The following is a 23,298-nucleotide window of genomic DNA, read 5'->3' as shown; positions in this document are numbered from 1 at the left end:
GCAGAGAGCACAACACCACAGCTGAGGCGGGTTCAGCAGGAGGTGACTGACACACATGGCTAATAGGTATACCACTGTGATTTTAGCAATAAATGAGCTCCGGGACCAGTACGGTTCTAGAGGTCTGTTTTGGAACAATAATCGACATCTACAAAGTATAACGAGTAACTAAAGTTTTCATATAATTGTAGTGGAGTAACATTTTATTTTTGCCTCTGAGAGTAAAAAAGTACAGAAAATTAGAAATACTCCAATAAAGTATAAATACCTCAACATCGTACTCCCCCCACCCCCCCCCCCCCCCCACTACACTTCAGTAGATTGTACCATCCATCCTCAGGACTGACCTTGGCGTAGGCCTTTGTCTCAGCAAACTTGATCTTGAAGTCAAACATCTCTGCAGGGGGCTGCTGCTGAAGCTCTGCTGAAGCTTCCTGTTGGCTGGTCAGCTCTCTGTTCATCTCCTGTAGCATTAAACGACAACACACCGTGTAGGAAGACATTCTGAGTTTCATTCTGTTCATCTCCTGTACCATTAAACGACAACACACCGTGTAGGAAGACATTCAGAGTTTTGGAGAGCCGTTGTCTTGCTTGTTGAGCTTTTCTGCCATTGAATTTATACTGTATAGTTCCATTTTTGTTTGTTTATAAAACCTTTTGAAAGTAGATTTAGGTGGGGTTTTTTGCATTTGCATTTGCATAATCTATATAATTTATTGTGTCCCTTTTATAAGGTTAATTAAGAAAATGAAATAACTTGATAGAAATCAAGAGCTCTCACAGAACATTCACAGGTGATAGCAAATGTTCATCAAGAATAAGAACCATAAATGCTAAAGACACCCAAAGTCAACTGAGATTGTCAATAGCAAGAATTGGGACACAGCCATGCTGTAAAAAGTTGTTTTTGGCTATACCTGCAGATGAGCGGTGAGTTCGCGGTACTTCTGGATGGTCTGTTGGTAGTCGGCCACAGTTTCCTGGGCAGCTTCCACGCGTTTCTCAGCCTCTCTGATCCGTCCTGCACCCAGGTCCAACATCTCTCTGAGCTCCAGCTCTGTCTCCCTGGCATTCTCCTGCAGCTCATCGTTCATCTCATTAATGGCTTCCTAACACAACAAAAACACAGGATTGGGTTAGGATATATACAGTATAACTACAACTACTGTGGTGGTTGTAGTTGGTTTCTACCAGTCCTTGGTAGACACCAAATGCAATATTATACCCCTTTTTTCTCCCCAATTTAGTTGTTATGCCATATGAATCCTCCCCACACAATCCGCCCCAGGCCGTAGAAGTACATATAGTGACAAATTTGACCATCCCCACCCGGCTTCCCTCCCTCGAACACGGGCCAATTGTGTTCGTATACACTCGACAAAGTGGGATGCACCATGGTGGTGGGCAGCTACTTTACCACCGTGGCACCCGAGTGCTGGTTAAATGGGTCCAAACGCAATTTAGCCTCTGCAGGAATAAGTAATAGTAGAAATGTTGGCCCAGGGTTTGATTCATAGGTAGAAAATGTAAGTTTTGGATTGATTATTAGTCATATCAAGGAAGCAACAGATGTTACAGGTCTATAAACACTGTTACCGTGTGTACAGTTTATACAAAACAGTTGTAGCTGTAGCCACTCAAAAGTGTCACTCGACCAATTAGGCATTGATAGCCTTGTTCAAGTTTTCATTATACATTTTTTGTTACCTTGAAGGATTGCCTTTGTCTGCTATGAATGGAATATAGATCAGTTTTATATTATCGATTCGTCACCTTTGTGCCAAGCAGGATCAGTCAATCACAGAGAAATGCTTGAATTCATTTAAAATAATTCAATAATGAAGGCAGTGACACAAACGCCAGAGGGCAGCACATATTGTTGACCTTGGCCTAAACAGTATAAACAATGAAATGACTCACTTTTAAATAAGGTACACAGAGGACACCTTAGTGAGGTGCACAATCATCCTCCATGTATAGTTTAAAAAATGCTTTAAAAGTGGCACACCCTCCGCACACTGCACACGCTCCAGGGGAAAGGTGAGAATCTAATTAAATTCTTAAGATTAATGTGCCAGTTTAACCAATTTCAACATGGCGTCCCTCCAAAATAGTGACGCATTTTGAGCTTGTAGATAGATTGGCTAATTATTATTATTTCTTAACCTACAGTATTTCACAATAGGGAGACCACAGGCTATTTGGGGGTCCTTGGCATGGAAAGGTTTGGGAACTCATTGCGTTGGATTGTAGGTGAATCAAGAGACATCAACACCTTCCTACATTACATATTTTTGTTGACTTTTCTACAGCCATGAAATCTTTGACATTTGCTCAGAACGGACTGTCAAACAGTACGAGCTAAGAACTTGTTATGTTGAGAGATAAAAACAGCGTCGAATAACATTGACAGTAGCATGACATGAGCCAATTGGATCATGTCAATCTCCACAATCTGTACATAGGATTACTACTGGAGATCTTTACTCACCAGGTCAACAACAGTCTCTCTCGCCTCCCTGACCTTCTCCTCCAGGTCCAGGTTCCTTTCTGTCAGAGTCTCCACCATCTCCTCTGCCCCCAGCGCCGCGTCCACCTGGCATACAGAACATACATCATCATCATGACTATCATCTTCACCATCCACAGCTGCATCATCAGCATCAAAACCATCACCATCTTCAACATCATCACCACCACCACCACCATCACCATCACCACCACCACATTCCACATTCCACTCAGTTTCAAGTAAGGTAAACATGAACTAATTACTTGCGCAAGCAGAGCGCGCAAGTAATTACACACCACACGCCTGGGGCGACAGGGCCTTCTCCGTGGCCGCCCCTACCCTCTGGAATGCCCTCCCTAAACAGATCCGGGATGCCCCCTCACTCCCCACCTTCAAAACCGCACTGAAAACCCACCTGTTCAGAATAGAATTCCAGAGCTGATGTGTTTTTAACCTGTTACATGTACTGTTCTTATTGGTTTTACTCTTATTTTAAAAATAAAGTTGTCTTTTTCTCACGTTCCCCGGCGGCCACCACACATGTAAAGTGTCTTTGGATATTAGAAAAGCGCTATATAAGTCCCAGGTATTATTATTATTAGTAGTACTAGTAGCCGAGGACGATATTCGATTAGCGTTGGGATTCGTTAGGATTTTAATGGTTCCGGATCCTTCCCGGATCCCTCTTAACGGTTCCGGTTCCTAACGGTTCCCTTAACGGATCCTAATATTATTTATTTCCCCTTTTTTCTGGCATAGATTATGCTTATATTATAACTAACTAAAGTACAATAAACACAAATTCATTAATTAAATTATTGAAAATGCACTTTACAATTATGAGGTGGCACTATTATTTAAACTCCACCAGCAGCAGCAGCAGCAGCAGCAGCAGCAGCAGCAGCAGCAGCAGCAGCAGCAGCAGCAGCAGCAGCAGCTAGCCACCACAACAATATCATTGTTGCAATTTGTACTGTATAAATATACAGTACACAATAATGATATTGTTGTAGTGACAAATGTCTTTAATGTTCAAATTAATTTAATATGAAGGACCCCTTACCCTAATGGAAACAAGCCATAGTGCTTTCTTGGATTATAAAATCCTCAAGCAGACCTTGTATTGAACTGTAGGCTACGTTCCTGTGCTTTTTTCTGCAAATTGTTTATAAAGTAATCAATCTATGGAGGTATATGCACCTAAACGCTGGGCTCTCAACCGCCACGTGATTAATTTAGAGCCTGCTTATTGCTTATAAGTTGCTTATAAGTTGTAAAAGTAAGTGCAGACAAATTGATTTGGCTCTATAGTTAACGTGATTCATAAAATACAGTTGTACAATACGCCTAATGAAAAGCTCTGTAGACGTTAGTAGTTTTTATTTTCCATTACGTTACTAGCCTGGGGAAAGTAAACCAGCCTCACATCAGATCGTCCCCCGGCGGCTGTGGTGGAGCTGCAGGGAGAGCGGGCACGGCTTTCCGCATGGCTCACAAATGCGATGTGTAGGCATATTGATTTTGAGATGTTTCCTCAATGTGGACGTGGTACAAGTTGCAACAACCTTTGTTGGCAACTATCGCATTTATTGCACTTTGCGTGCTCAGCCTCAGTCATTTCCCTCTCCGTTAACCACACTTTGGCGACATACTGTCCCACTCGCTCCACAGCGGTCGCTGAATGCACAGAACAGTGGGCGTATCCTCCCCGACCCCACTCACTCATGTAGGTGGGGTGACGTCACCCCAGGCTCTGCTTGCATGCATACACAGACACAGCGGAGCTAAATGACAACTGATGAGATCCGTTTGGGGAACCGTTAATAAAAAAACAATGGAACCGGCTCCGGATCCGCAATGTCCCCAACCCTATATTCGATCCCAGCAAATGACGTAATGACTACTGGTGCCTGATACCACTGCCGTATCAGGCACAAGTAGTCATTACGTCATTTGCTGCTTGCGCAAAGTGTGCAACAAGCAAGTAGGCACTCGACAGAGTGCAGTTCTAGTTCTGATTCTGCTATGACATCAGCTAGCAGGAAGTTCCTGACCTGTTCTTTGAGCTCATCAATGGTCCTCTCAGCCATCTTCATCTCCTCCTGCAGTTTCTCTTTCTGGGCCCTCAGGGTATCCAATTCCACACTCTTCTTCTCTGTCTGCTTCTGTAACTTCAGATGTTCCTGCTTCTCTGACGAGGACAAGTCACGCATCCTGACCACAGACACAGACACAGACACACACACACACACACACACACACACACACACACACACAATTTGACGATTCATGTCTGCATGGAGTAGACAGATATTTCTACATTCCACAAAGGAACACCTAAGTAAATGAAGTGGACACCTACCTACATAAAACAAGTGGGCTTCTTTATGAAATGAAAATTGGGCTTTGAAAATGTATGAAAATGATGAGGGTATCTAACAAATAGAATATGTACCTGACCAGTGCCTCCTTCAGTCTGCCATTCTGTTCCTCCAACTGTTTGACATGGTAGCTGGAGGCAGCGCCATCTGAACCTGAGTAGAAACCAGAAATATTACTTGGTTTTCTTCATGTGGAAGAGGAGATGTTGCTTTTTTTCTTCTTTTTAAAATCAAAACCAATACGTATACTGCAATGTCAAAGGAAGCATTTAGTGCTTTGCATACCGGTATGCTTTTCTAATAAATCTTTGAATAAGCACACCAAACACCAAAACCGCAGCTACGGTGTGCAGTTTTACCACATCAGCAGCAATGCCACTGAAAGCTTCACTTGCTCCGACTTGCTCCTTAAAATCTATCATTGCTTTTTGGCTATGCGTCTCCAAAATATGAATCCGAGTTCCCAGTGACAAAATGTTAAACTCCTCCATCTCGGAGCCTTCATATTCGAACCTTTCTCCTCGATCTCGTGTTTGAGGATCTCCAGGTCCATCGTCAGCTCGTCCACCTTCTCCTTGAGGCTGTCGGCCTCCTGCTGCAGTGACTCTGCCCTCTCCTCGGCCATCTCCTTGTCCAGCGTCGCCATCTCGATGGCGTCTGCGGTGTCTGCCATCTCCTCCATGTAATGCTCCTTGGCCTCCAGCGCTTCTTTAGCTTCCTGTGAAGGCACGGATGATCGTTTAGGACGGTGCATAGTCAGGAATTAACCATCTTCATAATATTCATATTATAGTGGCCATTTTGCTCTTATGTCATACTCTGGACCTGGGGGCTGGGGTGTCCTATGGCAGTGCGAAAACGGTCACTGTACCGTAAATCACTCTATGACACTCTATGACAAACTTGAAAGAAATGGACTATGAAGCACATCAGTGACCTGGATGCAATCCTATCTGGAGGTGAACGGAAACTGTCCATCCATCAATCAATCCACTCAGCCCTCCACCACCCTTCCATCCATTCATCGTCATTACCCTCTTAGCCTCTTTGAGTTGTTTCTGCAGCTCGGCCTGCTGCTCCTGCATCTTGGTCTTCCACTCCTGAAGCTGCTCCAGTTGGATCTTGTGCTTCTCCAGCTCCTTCAGCTTGGCCTTGTCCTCCGTGCGCTTCATCTTCAGCGTCTCCAGCTTCTCCTCCAGGTCCTTGACCTGGCCTCGCAGAGCCTCCTCCTCCTGGACTCGGAGAGAAGGAGGGAGATGGAGAGAAAGAACAACAGACATTTGGATCAGTGGTCCTTGAAGGTGTTCCAGGTGGTCCCCAGCTAAATTATGTAAACTTTGTAACCAAATGGACCCTTATAGATCTTTAACTCTTAACCAGTGGTCCTTGAAGGTGTTCCAGGTGGTCCCCAGCTAAATGATGTAGAGTTTGTAACCAAATGGACCCTTATAGATCTTTAACTCTTAAGAATGTAAAATGAAAGATAACACCTGTTATCTCTCCTCTGGTACCAACATCAATACAGCATGGAATTGTGGAAACACCTTAACAAAATTTGTGCCCAAGACATCCACAGACGTCCTAGGAACTATCTAACGATCACAAAATATCCCTTAGTTTTGGGTCTGGGAGGCTAAACCTCATCAAATGGTGGTCTGTGGCTCAGATGGCGAATAAATAATAGCCTTGATATGAAAAGGATTGAAAACCACAGATTTAGATCGATGAGAGAAAGTAGAACGGACCGCAGAGACAAAGGGACAGAAAGGTGGACAGATGTGATGAAAGGTCAAGATAAACTTGAATATCTAAATTCATATTAAGTTATATGACGATTTACCATGGCCATGCTTGTTATTTAGGCTTGTTATTTCTTGACCATACGGTAAAATGTAATCTAGTTATTTAGAAAGATGCTAGGTATATTGTTTACTTGGTTTCCTATAGTTCAATGTACATATTATATTAATACTAAAGAGCACCAAAGTCTGACGTCAATATCGGTAGAGTACTTTTTATTTGCATTGTAATCCCCATAGGGGGATTTTAGATCGCCTCATATTAGAACTGTGTTTGGACCACAATGCTTATATGAGACGATTTTAACATGAGCCAATGTTATTCTCCAAAGAGACTACTTCCGTGAACCAGGGGATGAGCGAGTGAAGTCAGGACTTCCGTGAACCAGGGGATGAGTGAGTGACGTCAGGACTTAGGACGTGAACCAGGGGATGAGCGAGTGACGTCAGGACTTAGGACGTGAACCAGGGGATGAGCGAGTGACGTCAGGACTTAGGACGTGAACCAGGGGATGAGCGAGTGACGTCAGGACTTCGGCACTCTATATTGTACCGACCTACGGTTTCCAACAGATTGGGACTGGCACCCCAGCAACTAATTTAGGTACCATTTCAAACCGCACACTGACTCGTTTTTTAACCGAAAGGAGTGCATATATTTTCCTTTTCCATTAACAGTGCATGCATTAAAAACACATGCACACAAACTCACACATGGGTGTAAGCGCGCCAAACACACACACCCACACACCCACACAGCCACACACCCACACACACACACACACACACACACACACACACACACTTGTCAGTGTCGAATGTTAAGTGTGAAAAAACAGCAACACTTCAAAACCAAGCGTAACCACATCACACCAGTGCACCTGTGTTTCCATAGCAACAGCCTCCTGAGAAAGAAACAGGTGAACTTCATTATCACATGGATCAAGTCTAACACGGGATGGCACTTTACATGTATCTATGATTAACAGTGAAAATAAATGGCATTTCTATTTCCTACAATTCCTAGTCAGTGAAATATAATATCATACACTATATTACATCGGAAAACTGTAGCTTAATTTTGTTTATCCTTTTAAATCGTTCCATAACAAAAGGCTGCATGTTTTTATCATCAAAATGATCTGTGTGTGATAATGCTATCCTTTGGACTTTTGCCTAATTGGACGGCTTTCAAAGTTGCAATCATAACCCCTTAATGGTTTAATTATAGTCTTAAATCCATTGCACTTATTGGAGGGTCATTCTAGGACAGGTAAGCAATCTAATGTTCTTGTTGTAAATTCAGAGAGCCCATGGCAGTGTTACAGCACTGCTCTGCTTCAGACCTCCAATTGCTACAGTGGCACTACTAAGTGGACAACAATATTAAACCACCCTTGTGTGATTGTGTTGTGTACTCTACTGTGTACATCCACGTGTGTCAGTGTGTAACGCGTAAGCATGACCAGGAGTGTTCTGTAAAAGAGCAGAGAGCTTTTTTTTTTTTTTAAGATATTTTTTTGCGGCTTACGCCTTTTATTGATTTTTTAAGGGACAGATAGTAGGCTGACAGGAAACGGGAGAGAGATGGGGGGATGACATGCGGTAAAGGCCGTGTCGGGTCCGGGAGTCGAACCCGCGGCACACCGCGACTGGATCACCAGTCCGGTGCCCAGACCGTTACGCTACGGCCTGGGCCAAGAGCAGAGAGCTTTGATTGACCATCTGTCCTAGTAGTGGAAGATATTACATTTGTTTTCACGTCATTAGTGTATAAATTACATCACAGGTTTACTTGCGCTCTTTGGGGTTGTTTTTGAGGGGCGCTAGCCACTCCAACGTTTGCTTTAAGCAGCCCCCCCACACACACACACTCCCCTACAGTGTAGTTTTTTTTAAATACATGGGGTAACAGTTACCATTACTCTTGTTACTACTCTTATTTAAGGGGCATTTTTTAACATTACATTTCACTCGTGTATATCTATTCCCAGAATAGAACAAAGGGCAAGGCTAAAGGTTCTGCTGACCTTGCTGGGGAGCGGTGGTGGAGGGACTCCTGGAGAGTGGAGGGTGGGGATGACGGGGGCAGCCAGCGGGGTCTGGGCCGGAGTGCTGGGCTCACTGCTGCTCATCTCACCTGCAGAGGCAGACGCAGACCCGGAGGGAGCGCCCTTACTGCCCGCCGGCCGGCTGGGTTGCTGGGGGACGACCGAAGAAGACAGTGAGTAAAGAACAACTGGACATGGATATGGAAATGGGAATGAAGACGAAAAAGCGCCCATTGATCCGAAAATGATGTGATTTCTGGAGAACAAAACAGAATGTTTTGCAATGGAAAACCAAGAACAAACAACACAGGAAGCAAAGATTATGACGCTGCAACTGTCAAAATTGTCATTGAAAAACATGAGGCAAAAGCAAAAACCAACAGCAACAACAAAATCAGCATGAACAGTGTATAACTGGAAAGACTGAAGTATACTTTTGTTGTTGAATAATCCACTACTGTAGCTCAGAATCTTGCAACTGGTCGGCGTCTGACGGGTGAGAGTAAGTAAGCCTTGTCGAGCCATGAGGCCCATAGGTCAGGAGCCTATCTCCAGTTTCTGTAGCGTGAGGCAGCTTGATGTACAAGTACACCCCCTGGACATGATGTACAAGTACACCCCCTGGACATAACACTAGTATGTCACAGGGACGGGTGAAAAATATACTTTTATAAGTTTATGGGGATGGGCGGTAATGAACTAAACGTATGTGTGTGAGGGGGGTAACACTTTATTGTGACCATCAGAGAGCACTGTTTCTACCCGTTTCTGGTAACGTGCAGACACCTGGTTCATTATTTGACAGGTGCGGCGGGTCTGGTTTGTATTTTGATATAATCACGGGCGGCACGCACGCACGCACACACAAAAAAATACAAATACAAATATAAATAAATGAGCCACGGATAAACAAAGCAAAAGCAATCTGTCACCAGATTCTGAACAAGACTGGCCTCACCTTGGGCCTTCTGGCCGTGGTCTGAAGAAGAGGGAGGGAGAAGAGGAGAGGAAAGGAGAGAGGAACGAGCAAAGGAGAGGAAACACACAACAGGCAGGGTTAGAAATACAAGCCAAACTTCATATCAGCACACATTGATGGATTCTCTAGTGGGACTCTAAAGCGATGGTGTTGCTCGCCCACAAAATAACCGTTTTGGCGTTGGCGTATGATGAAGTATAATTTAAGCTTAAACCTCTGTAAACAGGCCTGCTTTCTTAAATACAAATGAATTACCCCAAAATGCATTGCAAATGTATGTGCCTTCCACAGCAATTCACTGTAACTCCTAAATATCTATGCTGTATGTACTGTACTTTCTCTAAAGAAAAGAACCATGTCCCTCCGAGTGCTCTAGACTCCCATTTTCAGGATCAGATTAACACTAGCCATATGGGCCCTACCTACGCTGTTGTTTTCCTCGCTCCCATGGAGCTCTATCTCACTTACTCTAGCGAGTCTCTAGGGGCTCTGTCCCTTGTCCCCTGGCCATGTGACCGCTACCTCAACACAGTGACTGGTACCGCCACCGACTGGCCTAAATGAATGCATTGTGTCTCACAGGACAGGGTGGATCTGCTTCACACGTGGCCAGTTCTGCTCTTTTCTACTGGCTTGCTTATTGAGAAGCGCTGAATGCAGTGGCTCATTATCTTGGTAAGTCATTGGGTTCAGGCATGCAGCATGCTATAAGTGGCCTAGATATGAGGGTTTACTAGATTGTCGGCGGGGGAACATTCATGCTCAGCTATAATCTAATTTCTTAAGTGTGCATGTCAGATTTGAGTGAAACAGCATATATGCAAATAAATATTTGTGTTAATCTACTGAGTGCCAGAAAGGGATTTGTAAGAAGAAAAAAAAGAACAGAAAAAAACTATTTTGATGATATTTTGTGAATGATTTTGAATTAATGCAGGAAACCCCACCCCTCTGGTGTTATGAGCAGATTACAACAAATATAATTATTTGCTAATTCTATTTGACTCATGTGGTACATCCTTACTGCCTCTCACTTGACCCTGTAAAATTAGCTTATATTTCTTTCATTATACACCTCCTGGCATTCTCATTCTTCTCAGACTGGGCGCCCTAGCTATTGGGCTCGGTTTATTGGATTAGTGTTGGACCATTCAAAAGAAATTAGCCACAGAGGTAGCAGCTGTGCCAAATAAGAGCAGACAACCTAGCCATGATGGTATGCTACTGTGAACAGGACACACTGTACTGTACTGTAATAACAGCAGGAACATTTATCGCTTATCAACTGCACCCACAAGTTGAAATCGATTCTCCCTGACGACTAAAAGCCACTGACCTCCTGAACACAACATCAAGGTGTAACTGTCAGAACAGCACTCATCATACAGTATGTCAATGGTGAGACTTCTGCACGATAAAGCTTTCAAAGCTTCAATGAGGCCGTATGAGTCATATACTTTAACCACTTACACCCTGTATACTAAGTTGACAGGTGTTCCCCAGGGCTCTATACAAGGTCTGCTAGTATTTTCCTCTACACAAAATCCCTTTGCTGAAAATAGGCGATCTACAAGCTCACAACGTGTTGTGAACCACTGTGAGCTTGTAGATCGGCTAGTTTTGGTGACTGTTCGCCCCCAGGATAGGGACGCTACGGATCATGTGGTTAATTTATGCTTCGCTGTGCAACCGTGTCACTTTCCAAGAAACATATTTTCATTGAGCATCACCGTCATATAACAAATAATAAAATCAGAATAACACACAGCCTGTTATGTTCATTAAAAGATACTGTTCCAATAGATAACTGTTGTGGACAGATGGGAGAGTATCAACTACATCTACATAGGGCTGTCACAATCATTACAATTTTGTTGACGATTAATTATTCGTCATACAGTTGCGATTAATGATTTAATTGTGTTTTTGGCATTGAACATTAGAAAGAACATATAAACAAAGATTGCACAGGGCAGCTATGGCAAATAACTTTAGCCCAGGCCATATAATTAGTCATTTTATACTTTCAAAATAAAAATATAGGAAATAGCACATCTGCAAGGCAAGCTCATAATGCATCACAGCGTGTTGTGAGCTTGTATATCTGCTATTTTTGGTATCTTTTAAATATTTTGAAAATGTATTAAACGTTGGTAAAAAATGTTCCCTATATGCCCAAGATACAGATGGCAGGTTGAAAGTGGTTAAAAGAGAAAATGTGGAAATAACGATGGAAAATGACAGTTCTGTTCATTTCACCATGCCATTTTTATAATGGAAAGCATTCTAATGATTATGCGAAAATTGAGAATAGCTAAAATAAGTGTCATCAGGCGATTCTGTAATAATTATGACAGGCCTACAAAAGGGACTTTAAAATGAACAGCCGGAAAAACTGAGAGTGACATGACAAGAAAGACACTGCATGTATGAATGAAGATTTCTACTCCAATTCAACTTCTATATTCAGCACCAGAAACTTCAAATACTCACCCCCCTCACACACACACACACACACACACACACACACACACACACACACACATGACCCAATGAAGAAGCATGGATTAAAACTTCTGGATATGATCCGTTACAGTAGCAGCTGTACCAGGAAGTAATGACTACGGTCACTACGCTAATGGATGACATAACAACAACCATATCCCCACAGACACAGAGACATCAGATTGTGTTGTGTACCTTCCGGGGAGCAGGAGTCTGTCTCATCATATTTGCAATTGAAGAAGACACACACACACACACACACACACACACACACACACACACAGTCACAGCGTCACAGAGAAACACACACACACATACACACACGGTCACAGCGTCACAGAGAATCACACAGTCACCAAGAGGTAGACACACAGTAAGAGAACTGCAGCCAAGGTGCGTTTAAGGCAGACAGACAGACAGACGGATGGATGAGCTCCAAAGATGCAGCCAGTGAGGCAGGCAGGCGGACAGACACAGACAGACAAGATAGCAGACTGGCTCCAGCCACTCTGTTCCTCTCAGACTCGGAAGCTGCAGCAGTGCAAATGGCCGCGGCTTCCCTCTCACTCGGTTCCTCCCTCCTGCTACAGTCCACCCCGTCCTCCTCTATGTCCTTTCAGCTGGCTTGCCAGTGAAGCAGCCTCTCTTGTCATAACGTGAGCGGTGTCAAGCGGCAGTGGTGAGCCGAAGCGAACACTGTCCTCAGGTCGATTGCCCCTCTCTCTCTCTCTCGCTCTCTCTGACACCCCTGTTAGGATGCAGGCATCTCGCTGACACACGGTTTCTGATGAGCCGCCGTTCAGTTTACACCTCCCCTCTTCCCTGTTCTCTCGCTCACTCCCCTCTCCTCTGTCTCCTTCCGTCTCCCTCTCTCTCCGTCACTGCTCACTGTGATTTTCCCAGCCTAGTCAATTCCCTAGTCCAGCATTACCTCACCCGCAACCACGTACACTCTTCCCCATCATCCCTAGTGTGTGTGAGTGTGCCTGTGAGTGTATGTATGGGGACAAACGAGAGAAAGGGGAGGGGGGGGGGGGTGTAACAGCAAAAGAATGGCAGGAGAATAGGATGGAAAAAGAAAAGGGAGCGAGGGTAGAGGAGAGAGGGAGGGGAGAGGATGTGGAAGGAAAAAACAAAGGAGGGGCAATGAGTCGGGGTGGCGGGGCGGTGGTGGAGGGGTCGGGGTGACAACACTGATGCAAGCCTTCTCTGTATCCTAGCAACTGTCCTGGTTTCTTCCAATGGACTTATTAGAATGACATACAGAAACAAGGAGGCTGCTCTGACATCTAAGTTGTTACATGATGAGCATGGATGCTGCTGCTGTGCGTTGACATTGAAACACAAGTTTAATAGTTTATGTTCACATTGTTATTGCCAACAACACTCCTTCGACAAACTCTGGTCTGCCATTCTCAGACAAAGGAACTCGCGTGCATGCACGCACACGTACGCACACACACGAAATGGTGCAGGTTATCACTTTTCCAAACCAAAAATAAGATAATAAATAATAACATTTTTTATTCGTTCTCGAGTTCCTTGGAAATGTTCTTCTAGACTTCAATAAATAGTCATTTTTAATAAAAGAGTAAGAGAGGAATGATAAAGCAGTTTTATCAGTTCCAAACCTGATTATTGGGATAATTCCTGTCTAAGTGGTTATGCTAAACCCAAGAGTTTTTTTATTTCCTATCAGTAATAGCTACCTCAGCTCCCACTAATCTCCTAGCCAGTAATGACAGCATGGTGAGAAGAGAGGAGGATTAATTCCACTCTGGGACACTACTGCTAAACTGTGAGCTTTACACCCAAAGTACCGTGGATACGGAGAGATGTCAATTACAGTACATTGTCAATTAAGAACATGAGGGGAGTGAAAGTTTGTATAAATCATAGAGCATTTGTCTGTTAATAACACCGGGCAGATAAAGTTAAACCAAAACAAGCAGCATCTCATTCGCACTATCACTGTCTCTTCATCCATCTTCATCGATCTTTCCTTCTTCCCAAATTCACAATAGCTCTAAGTGTTGCATCACAGGAAGGGCAGGGTATGAAGGGTTGGGGGGAGGGGGAGAGAGAGAGAGAGAGAGAGAGAGAGAGATGGGACTGGAGTGGAGTGGGATGACGAGATGTAGAGAGGTTTCAAGTTCCTGCTAGAGCAGCATTGACAGATGTGATTCACTGACTGTAAGGGCATTGGTCCTCAGCCCGGCTGCAGCAACATAACAAAGGAGAGATAGAATTTCTGCCCCAACAGCACCAGCACAGCACAACATAATGAAGGCAGCTTGCATTATTGGCAAACCGGCAGCAGCTGAATATATTTCAAATGTTTGGACAACATAAAGCACTTTCTATGGAGCGGTGTGTGTGAGTGTGTGTGTATATAATATGTATATATATATATATAGTGTAATAAACAGAGCAGTGCTGAATGCCTAAACTAAAGGGATAGCCGCAGAGTGATGATGTGATAAAATACTAATCATCACCTAGTTAAACACTACAAACATTCTGAATGGCTCAAAGTTAATTTACTTTTATTAGTTTTATTACCAACGTTTATTTGCACAGTTTGTGAATATTAGTAGCATTGAAATGTCTATATTAAATGTCAAGAAGATTAAAGTTGAAACATTTAATAAGAATTCAAAGAAATTACTATTTTACCGTGGTGTTTGAGATTTCACAGGTGTCTTAAAATAAACAATAATGTATCCCATACATTTCCAATTGGAAATTTTCTTCCACTTATAACTTCCACTTTCGAACACCCTCTGAGGTGCAACACTATGAAACATCCACTAGACACAGCCATCCATTGAGCAGGCTCATATGACAGAGCCTCCAAGACCTGGAAGTCCTGGAGGTCTACAGACAGACTACAGGGCAAGAGAAACGGATCACATGGAGTGAGTAAATCAGAGTTTGGCAGCAAATCCATAATCAGATGGAGTCTCTCTGAGTCGACTCTCTGCAGCAGCAGCAGCAGCAGCAGCAGCCATGGAGGTTGATATCTAACCCATAATGACTCAGCTCCAGGATGTTAAGCGACCACTGCTGGACCATTACCGTATATATATATATATATATATATATATCTCACATCACAAAGGCGGAACTGGAAATCTGTTCAGTTACTTCATAAAAGCATAATACCTGCAAGTAATTCCCAAATATATTGGGAATATAATTTAGGCAATAAAAAAAGATATTCTTGTGACATTTCTGCTTAATTGGAACAGCTAAGTGGACAGAGGGAGACGGATGGGGGAAGAAAACAAATTTGTAGCCAGACCAAAATAGTCCAAGCCACAAGATATTTCTCCAAATAAATGATATGGACTATTCTTGTATATTTTGAAACATATACTCGGAGTAAGCTTGAGCCTGTGTGTGAAATGCATTTTCTACCGACATGGCGCATATACTGTAGGAAGCAGCAACTGACGTACAGTAGAGGCCACATACAATAAGCCAGAGCTTTGAACCACAGGAGAGCAAGGAGCATGGTGGGACTAAATGAAATAATGGAGTTGCACATGGGTGACACAGATGTGAGGACACTCTTTCAAAATCGCCTGTCTCTCTCTCATAACCACAGAATAATATCACGCCGGATGAAAATGCATTTGATAAGAATTAAGAAATATGAGTCAATGGGAGATAGCGAGACCCTGATGCCATGCAGCAGCTATAGGCCATTCAGAGCCACGGATACCACAGTGATCATAACATTGCCACTGTACCGATGTTAGAGAAACATGCACCACCTTTTTGGGCTTCACTCCTCGCTGCGTGATCGAAGTAGGGAAGGAAGGGAGGGAGTGTAAAGGTGAATGTTAGAGGTCAAGGTTGCAGAGTTTATCAGTGGCATGCTGCGCATGATGGGAATTATAGTGAGTTGGTGCTCTCCGTTGGTGATATCAGAGGTCAGATATCTAACAATACACAGTCTTGCTTAGCCCTCAGCCTCGCTCTCTTTCACACATTTCATTGCTCTTATTAAGTTTACTTTTATGAGGACAGACCACAAACAAACTGTCAAAAAGATTGATCTTCTAATAAACCTTCTTTCTGAAGACAAATTATGCACAACTCTTACAAAACTTGCAGCCAAGTTCATTCTCGCACCGTGAAACAAGTCATTCGTTTTGGTGACTGCACCTAAACAAATGACAGATTACAGTGGAGTTACAGTACAGTTCAGAACTGGTGACCAATCAAATCAATCTTGTGTGTGTGTGTGTGTGTGTGTGTGTGTGTGTGTGTGTGTGTGTGTGTGTGTGTGTGTGTGTGTGTGTGTGTGTGTGAAATTCAACCCAACACATTTCCGAATGTGTCAGGTTACATTTATTTTAGATTCCAGCATTTGCTTCCATGGGCTGATGCAGAGAATGTGAACTCGCAGACAAAGTCCTAGATTCATATATATATATATATATATATATATATATATATATATATATATATATATATCTCAGGGGAAGACTTATGAATAAATCCAATCTCACCTACTTTTCATTTGGACCTTGTGTTTGGAGATCTCCAATCATGTTCCCTTTCAGTTTAGTTTCAATGGCGGACAAAGACATTGCAATGTTACATTTTTGCAAAACACATATGTTAAATGAGAATGATTCTGAACTGAAAATATATAAGTACTATGTGCATATAAACAGATTATAGTTGATTTCCACCCGTTCAGTTTGCAACTCGGATGGCACAGAGTTTCTGTCATGCCCTCAGAACCAGAATGCCTTGTTTCGATCGTGACTGGATGACTCCTAACATAAGGATACTTGGCTCATTCCTTATTCATAAGTCAACCTTTGCCATCCTAGGAACAATAAAATTGCAAAGGGGCCCCTTTGCCATCCTGTCTGTTTTTAGCAGAGGTTTGGCTGGGGACGAGGGTAAGATAGAGGGGGGACACACGGTATCAGGTGAAAACCAGGAGTCCACAGAGACAGCAACATGACTCAGCAACTCTAATCTGGTGGTGGGGTTGGTTTGATCTCCGTTAGATATCCGTCTCAGAAATGCCAGCAAGACGATAATGTGCACTCATTTTGAACGCCAATAACAGCAGCCTCTATGTTTTTTACATGTTTAGTATGATCAATTACGGTAGCTGCCCATGTAAATGAACAGTTTGAACACTTCTCAATGTTGTGAAACTTGTGTGCAATGAGTGCAAAATATCCTGTAGGTTTACTGTAGCTAGAGAGACTGGCATATTGACAGTCACATAACGGTAGGCTATTGGAGAATATTTATAAGCTGCCTGAAGATGTTTCTCCCTCTCTGAGGCTCCAAAATGCACAGTGCGCACGGATGCTTCATTATACATATAGGGTCTCAAGTCTGCTTCCCTAATTTTTGGCTCGCCAGGCCGAACAGCCGAAGGCCAGAGACTATGGTTTCACTCCTGTCCATGTGAGTGTCCGTCTGTCTTTGAGCAGGTGATCTCCAGCACTATTGAACCGATCAGCATCAAACTTTTCACACACACACTCCCAGTGGGCAAAGGAGGAACAAATCACTATATTCAATATAATAGGCAGCTTCAGGTTTTGGCCTATAACTTTTGAACCATAGGTCATACAAAAAAAGAATAATAATTCCCTGGATTCCTTGGATCATGATGTAACTCCTTACATAGGCCAATGCCCATTCCTGCCTTCTGCCATTGTACCTTTTCTTAAAAACAGACTTGCTACTACTCGTGTATATTTTGTCCAAAAATCACACAAATCAGTACACATTATCTATGTGGTTATGTGATCAAGTTTCACATTCCATTCGGCTATGAGTGGCTTCCAAAATTGCAGACCCTGCGTAGGAAACCGACCTGGCAGAGACCTACTTTTCTACTACTTTTTTTTTTTTAACTAGAAAACCATCTTTGTTTTCATTTTTAAACTTTGTTGTATCTCTCTACTGTCTACTCTTACCAGTATCCTGTGTTTCATGCTTACTGCTTTTGCAACGACATCTGAATTTCCCCATAGGGATCAATAAGGGTTCATCTCTCTATATACTGTACATAATTTAGTAAATATTTTCTTTTCTTTTTTAAGAGAATATAAAATAGTCAAATGATTACGGATCAGAATTACAGCAGCCAAATAATCCAGTACTAAATGCATATAACCCAAATGAAAATGTCAGAATGATATACTTCTCATCAATTCAAATCGAAACGCCAGAATAAATTCGAGCTTAGGTCTTTCACACTTAACTATAAACAGCAATACATGAATCACAGTACAAGGCTTTGGTGAGTAGACACCGCCCTCTAGTGGATAAGAATAAAATTAACCTACACATTTATATAAATTAGGGTGCATACTAATAGTCAAAAGAATTATGTCTTATCTATTTTCTTAAACACTTTTCCTTTAGACAGAAAACATCATATGGTCAAAGAAAGATGTAAAGAAGAATTCACAGAGTGACAGCGCTCCCTCGGGTCATCTGCAATGTGTGTGGCGAAAGTCTGTCGGTCGAACGGTTCTCGAGATACGTGGATTAGACATACATACATACATACAGAGATTCCCTGCATTTATTGTAGGATAGTATAGTAAAATAATATATGAGGGTGATCAGTCAGTGGTCACAATTCGACTGAGCTCATTTCTAATAGTTACAGGACACTGAGGACAGTCAACAAAACGACCTCTCTAATTAATATGTGTATGTTGTATGTATGAATGTATGTATGTATGTATGTATGCATGTATGTATGTATGTATGTATGCATGTATGCATGTATGCATGCATGCATGCATGCATGCATGTCATTTTATATATTTTCCAAAGGAAAAAAATTATTACAAGTAAAACACAATCTTCAGTCACACAGTTGTTGGTTTGTCACCAACAACAGGTGAGAACAGGTGTAAAGAAAGGAAAGTACATCCTCCAAGAGTTGACTGGATCATATGAGATAGAAAAGGTTGTGTGTGTGTGTGTGTGTGTGTGTGTGTGTGTGTGTGTGTGTGTGTGTGTGTGTGTGTGTGTGTGTGTGTGTGTGTGTGTCAGACAGACAGAGTTTATGAGTGTCTCTGTGTTTGAAACTACAGTATGTGCAGTGCTGCATGCATCCGATTGTGCAAGGGTGTGTCAACTCCACATATAGGCCACCATGTCTCCTGCTGAACACCTGTAAGGGAGCTTGGTGCCACGTTGCAGCAGTGCAGCACTATCTCACTCACCATTTTAGTGGACTTGGGCGTCTCCAGGATCTCTAAGGAGCAAAAAAGAGAGAGAGAGAGAGAGAGAGAGAGAGAGAGAGAGAGAGAGAGAGAGAGAGAGAGAGAGAGAGAGAGAGAGAGAGAGAGAGAAACACTCGTTTATCACAACTGTCATTTATCCTCCTTCATAAAGTCTAAAGTCTGCCCAAGATCCTGGTGTGAACCAATCAGGCAAACAGAGCAGAGCAAACAAGCTACATTATTTTTTTCACCAGGTGACCAGTGCGTGTACACTGTACAGAACATACCCTATGATTACCCTGTAAAGAGCTTTTCATCTAAGATTCTACGCGATAACCTATGGTACATGTCCCGTTAGATGCTCAGCCTCCATGGCCACTGCCCTGCCATTTGTTTGTTTTGACAGGGACACCAACTGTCACCAATCTGTCTCTCCGCCCAATGGCTCTAGCTGTTCCAAATAAAGAGCAGAGCAACTTTCATATACAGAGTAAATGGGCACCCCCCTCTTCCTCCCTCCAACCTGAAAGCAGCAGTGATCGGTAACCATGGAGACAGTCCGCACTCCGCAGAGTGTGTCCCTGCCAGAATCTCAGACACCGTTGTGATTCTCATGTGGACCTGGCCAAAGTCTATTGTTGAAATGAATAGAGTGAATAGGTTGTATAATATTTTGGGGAAAACGGTCTCAGGTTTCCTGTTGCGAGTGATTTTGTCCTTAAGGAAGCTCTTCATGGCTCTGACAAATAGACGATTATGGCCTAAAGGTTCAATCTTATGAATCGAATTCCTGACTATTTACTCTGGTCTCAGCCAGAGAAAGAGGTGCCTGTGGTAAATCATGTTATTGGAGAAGGTGGGACATGGATTCACTGCTTAGTTGTCTCCACCAGGCCGAAGGCATGTGGGGAGAGTATGTTTTGCACTCCGTCCGTCCGTTTGTGTGTCCGTCCGTCCGTCCGTCCGTGTGTCCGTGAACAGCTAATCTCGGCCACCGTTAACCCGGTCGATGCCATATTTTGCACACACACTCCCTGGATGCCAACCATGAACCTCTGCCCCAAACTTTCCAGAACGGCCTGTTATAGCGCCACCAGGAGGCCGCTTTGTGCAAAACAAGTTTTTGCACAGTACACCTACAGATTTTGTCCAAACATCACGCAAATTGGTACACAGTCTCTCTAGAGCCATTCAACGAAACGGCTCTTTCAGATTTATCAGACTCCATCCTGATTGGTTAAGATTGGCTTCCAAAGTTCACAGGAGTGCTCAGTTTCAAACAAAATGCTGCAAATCATGAACACATTGCGTGATTTCCGTGAAATTGTGCACCCACATTCCCACTAGGCCGAGGACAAAATGCCACATGAACAATTTCAACTCAGCCTCAAGGTGGCGCTATAACTGGCGGAAAAGTGTTTTTACCTCTAACTGCACGGATCTGTGGATAACCTGGTGGAGACCTGTGCCCGGAAGGGCACTTTTTCTAGTTTGATATGAAACAATGTGATGTGTGTGTGTGTGTGTGTGTGTGTGTGTGTGTGTGTGTGTGTGTGTGTGTGTGTGTGTGTGTGTGTGTGTGTGTGTGTGTGTGTGTGTGTGTTTGTGTGTGTGTGTGTGTGTGTGTGTGTGTGTGTGTGTTTGTGTGTGTAAGTCACAGTTATGAATTATATGTCTTTATGTCCTGTCGATAACACCTGAGCCTACCTGATACAACATGCACATGTGCGTGCATGTTGTTATTTTTATATCAGGATTTTAATACAATTAACAATTGACCACATGTCATTCTATGACTATATTTTATTACCGTAATAATAGTACAGATACAACATAAAATGCTGATGAATGATTGATGAGTGTGTTTGTTTGTTTGTTTGTTTGTTTGTTTGTGTGTGTGTGTGTGTGTGTGTTTGTGTTGTGTTGTGTGTTGTAACTACCATCGTTAATGTAGTGGGTGCAGATTTAAGATGCATTTGCAACCTCTGTGGACTGTGTGCTTCAACACCATCGCAAGCTTGCATACAATAAGGCACTGCTCACCGAGTATACCAACAGCTGCTTGGTGGACCTTCCCATGAGCAGCTACTGGGAAGAGAGGCGTTGGACCTGGCCTTCTAGTGTGTCCATCCCCTGTCGGAACAACAGCGGGTGGATTTTGGGCCCATGGGATTAGCCACGCTACCGGGAACGATATGACACCGGGCGGCAATGCAGGAGTGGACTGGGAAATTGTTTCCTCTGGTGGTCCAGCCTGAGACATACCCACAGACTGGATGTTGGTGGCCGGGGGTTTAAAAGTTAGGTTGCATGCCTACACTACTTGTGCCCATGGAATGCTGGGTGACATTCTTGTTGTATCGCGACATATTCCTTGATTTTGTGGATGTAACTTTGCTGCACCTGAACTATTTATGTCCTTGTATGCAATTTCCTCTGTGTGGACATAAATAAATTGTTAAAATGTGTGTGTGTGTGTGTGTGTGTGTGTGTGTGGGTGTGTGTGTGTGTCCTTACCGCGTTTAGGAACCTTGGCAGTGGCTGGCTCAGGTGTCTCAGGGGACGTTGTGTCCGCTCCATCATCAACCAGCTGGATCTGACACACAGAAAGAGAGAGACACGAGAGAGATAAAAGACAGAATGAAATAGACCGTGACAGCGAGAGGCCAGCAGAGAAACAGAAATAAACACAAGAGACAGAGACAACAATCGGGACAAAGGAGATACATTCCATTATAGTCTTTCATTATTGATCATTTTTATTAATTAGCCATCATCTTAACCACCCTAGTTCCCACGGCAACATCTAGTACTTGTGTAGAGCCAGCCCAGTGTGTGTGTGTGTGTGTGTGTGTGTTCAGAGCACAGGTGGCCTACGTGAAACATGTTTTCTCTCATTCAGTTTTATTCTCCAGCCCCCCCCCCCCCCCCCCCCCCACCACCCTCCACCCTCCACCCCCCTGCCCTCCAAGAAGCACACACTTTAAAAATCCATATTACATTTTTGGGAAAGTTATGAATTTGATGAGATGAACCTCAGGTCTAGACTCTACAGTATTTTTTTGGAAATTAATTCTTTATATATAAAGTCATGCTTAAGGAATACAATCATGCCTTACCTGTGACTGTCTGACAAATATCCCCTGGTTCTCCTCACAGGTGAAGTAGCGTTTGCCCTGCACCGTGCCGTCGTTCTTCCCCTTAGGCTCATCCAGGATGACGCCGACCCATTTTCCTGAGGCAAACAGCGTGGTGCCGATATAAGCGACTGTCCCACGCTGCCCCTTGCCGATCACCTCCACCAGGGAGCCCACCTTGGCTGGTCGGCCTCCACCATCGGAGCTCATCCTGCTGCTACCACTGCTGGTGGTCTGAGGAGACATGATATGAGAGGATTAACCCATTTTGACCTGAGATCAGATTCTAAAATGTCTTCTACATCCTGACAGTTTGCTGAAAAAGCTATGTTTCTATGTCAGTCGTTCTTTGATTTTTCAAAAATAGCAGACCTACAAGCTATGAGCTTGTAGATCTGCTATTTTTCAATAGCTAAAGGCAAGCATAATGCTAAAGCATAATGCTAACACCAAAAGGGGTTCCCGCCCCAAAATGGGTTAACAGCGAGTACCATTCATCATCGTATAACCTGGTACTGCACTGTACTGTGTGCAACATCCTGGCCTGGGGTTGATTCCCAGTGCGTGTGCAAATCAGCTTCACAGATTGGCTAATAAACACATCATGTTTATTATAGAGTGCATGATAGTATGCTATTCTTTTACAGGGTAGTACGCGGCACGCCACATGCCTGTATCCGTCTATCCGTTCCTCATTTATGC

The 23,298-nt window shown here is 43.3% G+C and overlaps 1 protein-coding gene across 7 annotated transcripts in view; it reads right to left on the bottom strand.

The window, feature by feature from the left end:
- Positions 1–23,298, bottom strand: part of dctn1b (dynactin 1b) — a 49,993-nt gene that overhangs the window by 12,099 nt on the left and 14,596 nt on the right. For 3 of the 7 annotated variants that reach the window (XM_083792151.1, XM_083792153.1, XM_083792152.1), the window contains 12 exons: positions 22,579–22,830; positions 21,977–22,055; positions 19,460–19,491; positions 8,726–8,896; positions 7,577–7,600; positions 5,931–6,128; positions 5,410–5,614; positions 4,971–5,049; positions 4,570–4,729; positions 2,495–2,599; positions 921–1,112; positions 348–464 (listed from right to left, as the gene is read on the bottom strand). In XM_083792151.1, coding sequence (XP_083648277.1) covers positions 348–464; positions 921–1,112; positions 2,495–2,599; positions 4,570–4,729; positions 4,971–5,049; positions 5,410–5,614; positions 5,931–6,128; positions 7,577–7,600; positions 8,726–8,896; positions 19,460–19,491; positions 21,977–22,055; positions 22,579–22,806 — 1,590 coding nt within the window. In that variant the 5' untranslated portion in view covers positions 22,807–22,830. Of the gene's footprint in view, positions 1–347; positions 465–920; positions 1,113–2,494; positions 2,600–4,569; positions 4,730–4,970; positions 5,050–5,409; positions 5,615–5,930; positions 6,129–7,576; positions 7,601–8,725; positions 8,897–9,704; positions 9,726–12,425; positions 13,160–19,459; positions 19,492–21,976; positions 22,056–22,578; positions 22,831–23,298 lie in introns of those variants that run through there. The other 4 variants (XM_083792154.1, XM_083792156.1, XM_083792155.1 and 1 more) reach the window with 4 other exon arrangements.

The sequence above is a fragment of the Protomyctophum parallelum genome (assembly GCF_964188405.1).
Source record: "Protomyctophum parallelum genome assembly, chromosome: 20".
NCBI classification, from domain to species: domain Eukaryota; kingdom Metazoa; phylum Chordata; class Actinopteri; order Myctophiformes; family Myctophidae; genus Protomyctophum; species Protomyctophum parallelum.
This window is presented reverse-complemented; position numbering and strand designations above follow the sequence as displayed.